The 10,000-nt window shown below is 42.7% G+C and overlaps 1 protein-coding gene across 1 annotated transcript in view; it reads right to left on the reverse strand.

Moving 5' to 3' along the window:
- The window catches only part of LOC127626112 (transmembrane channel-like protein 7), a 26,421-nt gene that overhangs the window by 4,796 nt on the left and 11,625 nt on the right, over positions 1–10,000 (reverse strand). The window contains exons 6-15 of the mRNA XM_052101678.1: positions 8,331–8,467; positions 8,076–8,223; positions 7,753–7,917; positions 5,977–6,128; positions 5,786–5,867; positions 5,448–5,545; positions 5,177–5,363; positions 3,416–3,546; positions 2,755–2,904; positions 1,563–1,641 (exon numbers count right to left, since the gene is read on the reverse strand). Of these exons, the coding sequence (XP_051957638.1) occupies positions 1,563–1,641; positions 2,755–2,904; positions 3,416–3,546; positions 5,177–5,363; positions 5,448–5,545; positions 5,786–5,867; positions 5,977–6,128; positions 7,753–7,917; positions 8,076–8,223; positions 8,331–8,467 (1,329 nt within the window). The remainder of the gene's footprint in view (positions 1–1,562; positions 1,642–2,754; positions 2,905–3,415; positions 3,547–5,176; positions 5,364–5,447; positions 5,546–5,785; positions 5,868–5,976; positions 6,129–7,752; positions 7,918–8,075; positions 8,224–8,330; positions 8,468–10,000) is intronic.

Below are 10,000 nucleotides of genomic sequence, written 5' to 3' on the forward strand. Positions count from 1 at the left end.
GAGCTGATCTGGCTCATGTCTTCCAATCACTCCTGACCAGGTGCTAGCATCATGACCAACTCGGGCATTGAAATCACCCAAAATGATTATTCTATCCCGAGGGGCCACTTTAGCCAGCACCTCTGACAGGAGGTCATAGAAGGCACCTGACTCATCGGCCTTTGCCGCATCCCTCCATGGATGTTCGTCTTCGGTGGGGGCATAAATAACCACGACCACCACTCCTTGCCTCTGGTTGATGGAAAGGCGAACACAAAGTAACCTGGAGCTCACAGCTTCCCAAACCTCACCGCCATACTCCCACGCTCCCTTCAGAGTAAGAGCCACTCCCTGTTGTTTGGCAGTCTCCTGCCCCGAGTAGAGGACAGTCCACCCCTCACTGTGGCAGGAGCCAGAGCCGGTCCACCGGACCTCCTGAACACCACAGAGATCCAGGCGGTACTGGTCCAGCTCCCGACAGAGGAGTGGCAGCCTCTCCTCCCCTGTGAGTGTTCGAAAATTCCACGTGGCCATTCGTAGTGGCTTTTTGTTGTTTCTGGATGAGCCCCAAGGGTGAGGATTCAGTCTCCTGGCTCTTCCTGATAGAGTTTGGCCAGGAGACATCATAGACACCTGTCCCCCCAGGGCCTCCAGCACTAGCCTACTTAAAGTTTTGATTTATGGTTTTGTGGTACTCAGTTGAAGGTGAAGGAGTTACCAGCCCCTCGCACTCGTCCAGAGCCCCCATTTGGCCGCTGTGGAGGCTACAAAGCCCCATGACAAAACGGGGAGGGAACAGTCTCTATTGGCCCTCCCCCCATGGCACTGCCCACGGCGTTGCCCGTCCGGCACCACGCGGAGCTAGGGGGTTGTTTGGCCGGACACACACACACACACACACACACACACACACACAGACACACACATACATACACACACACAGACACAAACACACACACTCACACACACAAACATACACACAAACACACACACACACACACACACACACACACACACTCACACACTCACACACTCACAGTTTATAATAAGTCATCAGACTACACAGTGTGTGTCTACAGTCATCTACTGTCTGTTACTGACATCACATGATCTTCAACTAATTATTGATGTAGTAGTATTCATCAGATGAACCAAATCTGCCATTTATGCCACATTCTCATATTTTATTCATGTTTCAACTTATAGAAGTGTAGGGTCTGAACAAAAAATTTTATAAAAAATTTGCTTATTTGTATATGCATATTAATCATAAAATGTAAAAATGTAGAAATAGCATAAAATCTCAAATTAAATTCATAATGTTATTGTTCTACTTCAGGGAAGAAGAAATGGTATCATCATCATCATAAAAAGGGGGTACACATCTGAATCCTCCGGTCAAATATGACCATAAATACCAAAGTGAGGTAAAAAAAATAAAAGTCTCCAAATATTCATTAATATCACAGGAGGGTTAAACATTGTGGGTTTATTCATTTGTAAAAGCTGCAGTTAAATGAATAAATGTAGCCTAAATGTAAATGAACCATAAGGTTTTTTTATTTAGTTTGTAAATCACTCACCATTACCAACATGTCCTTCAGTCTCTCGATGGCTTTACGATAGGCTCGTCCACGAGACAAGTATGACGTCAGTATGACACTGTAAAACAATTAACCAAGTTCAGAAAACGTACACACATGCACATCTGTACAGTCAAACACCATTATAAACATTACACACATCCCAACCAAATTATCAAATTCACAGCCAGTCACAATATATTTGATGGAGGAGGGCGGGGCCAGGCTCGAGAGAGAGAGAGAATTACAGGCAGCTGCTCTGTGTGTGTTTGTGTGTTTTTATTTCATTAAATATGATTTATATTTTTGAGCCGGTTCTCGCCTCCACCTTTCCCCTGAACCCCCCTTACATGGACCAATGAGATTTAACTGTGGGTGGAGCTACCCATTATGATGTAAATAAATACATGAAGTTACTGTTACTAGGCATTTTGTGACAGAATTTTTTTCTAGTACTTCCTGCCATCTAGTGGAATAAAATAAGGAGGCAGATGGGATGAACAGAACAAAACAAAAAAATCTTAAAAAAAAAAATCTGTTTATCATAAGATTATAAACACTTTTAATGAATAATTTTATTTTATTTGGGGGGTTCTTAGAAAAACTATTGCCATAGATTTTTGACTATAACAGATCGTTCAAATAAGCAACTATCAGAACAAAAACAGTTCATATCATGGTACACTCACACACACATCCACACACACACATTCACACACTCACACACACACACACACACACACACACACACACACACACACACACACACACACACACACACACACACACACACACACACATGTTGTGTTTCCATGTTTTATGAGGACTTTCCATAGACATAATGGTTTTTATACTGTACAAACTTTATATTCTATCCCCTAAACCTAACCCTACCCCTAAACCTAACCCTCACAGAAAACTTTCTGCATTTTTACATTTTCAAAAAACATCATTTAGTATGATTTATAAGCTGTTTTCCTCATGGGGACCGACAAAATGTCCCCACAAGGTCAAACATTTCGGGTTTTACTATCCTTATGGGGACATTTGTTCCCCACAAAGTGATAAATACACGCTCACACACTCACACACACACTCATACACACACTCACACACACACACTCACACACACACATTGACAAACACACACACACTCACACACACTCACACACATTCACAAACACACACTTACATTTCAACCAGTATGAAAATGAATGCAAATGGCCCAGATGAGATGTAACTGATGGCGGTCTGTGCGGAGTCGGGCAGTATCTTCATACACTCAATCGTCACGTTAAACACGGTTGTGCCTTCAAACGGACCACAGGTGCCCGTTTCAAACCTCACAGGAAAAACACACAGTGTTGTTTATGAATGTGTGTCAAACTGATCCAGTCGTATCTCTGTACACGTTACACTGAACAGAGAGTATTTAAGTAAATATTCAGTGAAATACATGTTCATTTCATTTCAGCAATTCATCTATGATAGATTGTATCATAATTACAAAAGTCTGACACCAGAAATAGCAGTGAAGATGTGTTGATTGTGCATTCTGTCTGATTTACTACAAAAGTTTCATTACTAATTAATAATCAGCATCACAATTTGAGTGAAAAGTCGAATCATTTATCACGAATTTGAGAATGTTTTGGTATTTGCTTTAATGACCGCGTGCGCTGGAGCTCAGATGAACAACACCTGATGATCATGTGCACCGGCAGGATTTAAGAACGTTCCAAGAAACATCTTGTGTTCTTCAAACATAAAGAGTTCACATGATCACCAGCACTTCTGGACTGTATCTATCAACAGCAGCCATTGAACACTCGATGTCAGTCCATTACTAATACCTGTTGATGTTGACACTCAGAGTGGCCACAGACACAATCAGACCCAACAACAGCATGAAATTAAACAGAACTGAGGAACTGGTGGTCCGGAATATTCTCTGAGCAGGAACACAACATCTCACCAATGTGAACTGAGAGAGAGAAAGAGAGATGATTACATTTACATTTATGCATTTGGCAGATGCTTTTATCCAAAGCGACTTACAGTGCACACAGGAACAACATGGCGTTAAGTGCCTTGCTCAAGGACACAATGGTGGTGGTTGTGGGGATCGAACCAGCAAACTTCTGATTACCAGTTATGTGCTTTAGACCACTACACCATCACCACATTCTTGTCATTATTCTATCCACCGTTGCAGAAGTGTTCCATGATGGAAGTCTGTTTTCATCATCTGTGGTCCACATGGAGCTTCAACTTCAATCAAGAGATTATGGGAGAAAGATTTAATCTTGGGATTGGAGGAGTTGGGATGGGATTATATAAAACATCAAGTCTGTATCTAGAGATTCAAGGGTGCGCCTGATGCAATTTAAGAATTTCTATTGGACCCCCTCTAGATTATATAGGCTTGGTCTTAAAGACACACCCACCTGCTGGCGATGCCAATCAGTGGATGGAGACACCACCCATATCTTTTGGGGGGGTGTTAAGATCCAGGAGTTCTGGTTGACAATTAAGAGTCTTATATGTGATGTATTGGGCAGTCGGGTTTAGTTTTGCCCCAGACTGTATTTTGGGCAATAGGGTGGCCATCAACGTTGAGAATGGGCACATAAAGAGTTGGGTCCTAACTAGCAGCATGATCACCAGATCAGACATTTATGCATTTGGCAGACACTTTTATCCAAAGTGACTTACAGTGCACTTATTACAGGGACAATCCCCCCGGAGCAACCTGGAGTTAAGTGTCTTACTCAAGGACACAATGGTGGTGACTGTGGGGATCAAACCAGCAACCTTCTGATTACCAATGTATTATACAGAGCACTTATTACAGGGACAATCCCCCCGGAGCAACCTGGAGTTAAGTGTCTTACTCAAGGACACAATGGTGGTGGCTGTGGGGATCAAACCAGCAACCTTCTGAGTACCAATGTATTATACAGAGCACTTATTACAGGGACAATCCCCGAGCAACCTGGAGTTAAGTGTCTTACTCAAGGACACAATGGTGGTGGCTGTGGGGATCAAACCAGCAACCTTCTGAGTACCAATGTATTATACAGAGCACTTATTACAGGGACAATCCCCCCAGAGCAACCTGGAGTTAAGTGTCTTACTCAAGGACACAATGGTGGTGACTGTGGGGATCAAACCAGCAACCTTCTGATTACCAGTTATGTGCTTTAGACCACTACACCACCACCACTCCTGTCGCCAGACAGGTTATTTTAAGTGGTTGGAGGTCGGTCTGAGGAAATCTAGGGTTATTTGATAGAAAATGGGGCAGATATTTGGCTTTCGGGGAGGGGTAGTGGAGAGGGATCTCTTAAGTGTGTGTTATTAAGATAATTTTTTTTTGTTTCCAAATATTTCTGAGCACTGGGGTTAGTGTTTGTGCCGGGTGGGGGTGTTCGGGGGGAAGGGTTTAATTGTATATTATTTGATTCTGCATTTGTTGTGATGTTTATTTAACTTGTTGAATGGAATCAATAAAATTTGTTAATAACAAAAACTCAAAATAAGACTTGACTTTATTCACGTGGCAGAAATGTGCTTCCATACAAAGGTGAACTGAAATAAAATTGACATCAAACCTTCTTGACATAGAAGACAATCAGCAGTCTGATGGTGCTGATGGCGGGCAGAAGAGGGCAGTAAAACACGCCCACCCATGTGACTGTCTGACTGTTCACCAGGTCCAGTATATTTAAGGGAATCTCAAAATGTTGTTTGCCCAATATCTGCGCCAACTTTGAATCTGGAAACTTCTCCACCAATAACCTACGATGAACCACAAAGGTAGAGTCAAGAATCACTTCCAAATCCAGATTAAACCTGCTGAAAGGAATAGTTCAGATATCTCACGTTCTTGGGTAGGCCAGGCAAAACGTACTGCAGATGCAAATGAGGAGGTTGAACACGGTGAGTTTGTACATCTCCTTTCCAAACTCGTTCTCGGGACACTGATAAACAACGAGAGAGATGATAAGTGTCACAGAAGGATGCAAAGTTAAAGTTTGTTCAGAGTTTGATCTTTCTTAGCCTTTGAGAATATAGAGATAACTTATCTTACTAAAACAATGTGGAGAACATAACTGGATCAGCTCATATTGACATCTCAGACTTTGATTACAAACTGAAGGAAGCAGCAGACATCAACAAAAGAGTCTATTTCAATCGCTGATATTAACGAGATCTCAAACCTTGGGTATATCTGAACGACGGACTTGTATGATGAAGAAGACCAGATAGATGCCTAAAGATGCCAGCCTTAGGAAAATACTCCTGCACACACACACACACACACACACACCACAACACATCCGCAATTTTAGTTTAATGCCTTTGGAAGATATAACACACTTCAGAGGTCAAAGGGCATGACCTGTCTGACCTGATCAGGGTGAGGTTGAGTTGGGTGGTGGGAGAGTAATCCTCAAACTCTGAGATCTTACTGAAGACGTGTGGTAACAGGTTGTTTAATGTTGCCATGGTGATCGGAGGAGCATACTCCAATATTAGAGAGAGAATCCGGAGATCCTCATCCTGAAAGAGAGAGAGAGTTTGCACACTTTTAAAAGGAGTGCAGTGTGTGTTCATGCATCACAGCAGATTAAGATTCAGATTTATTGTACAGAACCAATGAGATGCAGTTATTTTCGCATATCCCAACTAAGCTGGGGTCAGAGCGCAGGATCAGCCACGAAACAGCGCCCCTGGAGCAGATAGGGTCAAGGGCCTTGCTCAAGGGCCCAACAGTGGCATCTTGACAGTGCTGGGGCTTGAACCCCCGACCTTTCAGTCAGTAACCCAGAGCCTCAACCACTGGCCACTGAGATCCTGTGCTGGAAATGATGCTGAAATTACATTTTTAACCCTTTTCAATTAAAAGGACTGGTTCCTTATTATAGCTTAAATTTGACGTATCACAACTACACACAGTTAAATCATGTTTTCACACTTTTTGCACAATTTGTAAAATTTACAGCTTGATTGGAAATGACGGCCAATAAAATATTTTGCTCACGTGATATTTAAACACTATCATTTTGAACAATTGATATAAATTATTTTGACACAATAAATATTGAAATTGTTTACAGCCGGCGGGTCCAAAAGGGGGTGCTATATCGCAAAAAAAGTTTCCACTTAAAACGTTAACGTTTTTTTTGTAAATGTCTTTGATGGAGGGAAGAGAGACCCTGATGATCTTCTCAGCTGTCCTCACTATCCTCTGCAGGGCTTTGCGGTCCGAAACGGTGCAAGTCCCAAACCAGGCAGTGATGCAGCCGCTCAGGATGCTCTCAATAGTCCCTCTATAGAATGTAGTGAGGATGGGAGAGATGTGCTTTCCTCAGCCTTCGAAGAAAGTAGAGACGCTGCTGGGCTTTCTTGGTGATAGAGCTGGTGTTGAGGGACCAGGTCTACCTGGATGAGGGAGGGGACAAGGTGAGGGAAACAGAAATAATTAAATAGGGGGGGGTACTTCCTGTAACAGTGTAGTACCCCCCAAAAAATCACAAGAATCACAACCCGGCCCTGCACTCCACCCTGCCACAGTTATATATCGTAAAGTGAAGGATCTCAGCTTTCTAATGACACCTGGATTGAGCTTGTAGTCCACTCAGAGGCCGAGATATTCAATGAGATAATGACGGTGTTGCTTGAACTGAACATTAGACTGAATGTCTATGGACGAGCACATCTGTGAGGGGTAAAATGTGTTAGAGCGCCCCCTACAGTTCACATCTGTATATTGTGATGTAATGTGATAGAGAAACCATCTAGTGCAAAAAAATGAAACTTTTCAAAGTGAGGTAGAGTGAACCAGATTACATGTTTACAAAGTTAGGACAAAAATTATAAACAAAAAGATTATAAACACATAAAATAGTTATAAATAATTTGAGTCTTTTTTTTATTATTATTTGAAGGGGTTCTCTAAAAAGAAAGTGCTTGCCATTTTTGGCAATCAGTCCACAGTATGTGTAAATGGTGAGCTTTTAAACTTGAGTGTTAAAAATTGCAGGCGGCCCAAAAACGCACCAGATTTAATTAAACTTGTAATAATTAGTATTTTTAAAAAGTTGATTTTTTTTTGTTGCTGAAAATCAACCCATGGAACCTGAAACAGCCTGAAGTTGAAGAAACAAACATATTTAACGTGTACCGGGTCTTGTGACAGCGCGATGGCGAAATAGATGAGAAAGAAGGAGCCGCCCAGAAGAATCAACACAAGGAAGTTCAGAACGACCCGCAGGAGGACGAGCAGAACCCACTGTCTGAGTGACCGCTGCTGGACTCTCTCACGAAACATCTGCTCCTCGAAATCCATCTGGAGGTCAGACGTCAGAGTATGAGTGTATATTCCAGAAAAGTTAATAGAATTTTTTAGGCAAAAAGCACATTAGAGCCTTTCTCTTCTGGGAAAATGGAAATATTTAGGACATCATCCTGCACACTAATGTTTGGCCAGTCCAGTCCATTTCTCACCTTCAGTTCGTTCCTGATGAAGTTGTGTTGAAGTGATGCTGCCTGTGGATTCTGGATGCAGAAATCCCATCCACAAAACACTTTATAACTCATATTAGAACTGAAGTGATTTCCAGTCAACCACGAGTGTTTATATCCCACAACAGTCCTGAAAAACAGCAGCATACATCACTGAATTATTCATTACAAATCAAATTAAACATGCTGTTTTGAAAAAGTCCTCTGAATGTTTCCTTCAGGAGCAAAATATCTGACCTGCGGAGCACCATGAAGACACTGAGGATGAAAACAGACGTCATGCCGAGGAGGAAGAGGATCGGAGTGTATAAACTACCCACTTCAGAATCACTTGTGTAGAAACTATGAAATACTGTTGAGTTTTCAAGAAAACCCTTTTGAGAGAGAAAGAGGGCGAGAGTAGGCAAAAAGTTAGTAAAAGTGTGCCAGGAAAATAAACCGGTGACCACATTTACATGCAGTAGAATAGTCCGATATTTTCAGAATTTAGTCATGTAAACACATGAAACCCCTCTAGGGGGGCGCTATATAGCGAAAAAAGTTTACATTTACGTTTAAGAAGGATATCAGCTTTCTAAAGACACATCATCAAACAAATCATCAGAAAATATGTGGATGATAAAATGTTATACATCATCGTAAAGGGGAGGATCTCAGCTTTCTAATGACACCTGGATTGAGCTTGTAGTCCACTCAGAGCCGAGATATTCAATGAGATAATGAGGGTGTTGCTTGAACTGAACATTAGACTGAATGTCTATGGACGAGCACATCTGTGTTAGAGCGCCCCTACAGTTCACATCTGTGAGGGGTAAAATGTGTTAGAGCGCCCCCTACAGTTCAGATCTGTGAGGGGTATAATGTGTTAGAGCGCCCCCTACAGTTCACATCTGTGAGGGGTAAAATGTGTTAGAGCGCCCCCTACAGTTCACATCTGTGAGGGGTCAAATGCGTTAGAGCGCCACCTACAGTTCACATCTGTGAGGGGTCAAATGCCTTAGAGCGCCCCCTACAGTTCACATCTGTGAGGGGTATAATGTGTTAGAGCGCCACCTACAGTTCACATCTGTGAGGGGTATAATGTGTTAGAGCGCCCCCTACAGTTCACATCTGTGAGGGGTATAATGTGTTAGAGCGCCACCTACAGTTCACATCTGTGAGGGGTAAAATGTGTTAGAGCGCCACCTACAGTTCACATCTGTGAGGGGTAAAATGCGTTAGAGCGCCCCCTACAGTTCACATCTGTGAGGGGTATAATGCGTTAGAGCTCCCTACAGTTCACATCTGTGAGGGGTAAAATGCGTTAGAGCCCCCTACAGTTCACATCTGTGAGGGGTATAATGTGTTAGAGTGCCCCTACAGTTCACATCTGTGAGGGGTATAATGTGTTAGAGCCCCCTACAGTTCACATCTGTGAGGGGTAAAATGTGTTAGAGCTCCCTACAGTTCACATCTGTGAGGGGTATAATGCGTTAGAGCCTCCTACAGTTCACATCTGTGAGGGGTAAAATGCGTTAGAGCCCCCTACAGTTCACATCTGTGAGGGGTATAATGCTTTAGAGCCCCCTACAGTTCACATCTGTGAGGGGTAAAATGCTTTAGAGCTCCCTACAGTTCACATCTGTGAGGGGTGAAATGCGTTAGAGCCCCTACAGTTCACATCTGTGAGGGGTAAAATGCGTTAGAGCTCCCTACAGTTCACATCTGTGAGGGGTAAAATGCGTTAGAGCCCCCTACAGTTCACATCTGTGAGGGGTAAAATGTGTTAGAGCCCCCTACAGTTCACATCTGTGAGGGGTAAAATGTGTTAGAGCGCCACCTACAGTTCACATCTGTGAGGGGTATAATGTGTTAGAGCCCCCTACAGTTCACATCTGTGAGGGGTAAAATGCGTTAGAGCTCCCTAC

The sequence above is a fragment of the Xyrauchen texanus genome, chromosome 32 (assembly GCF_025860055.1).
Source record: "Xyrauchen texanus isolate HMW12.3.18 chromosome 32, RBS_HiC_50CHRs, whole genome shotgun sequence".
NCBI classification, from domain to species: Eukaryota; Metazoa; Chordata; class Actinopteri; order Cypriniformes; family Catostomidae; genus Xyrauchen; species Xyrauchen texanus.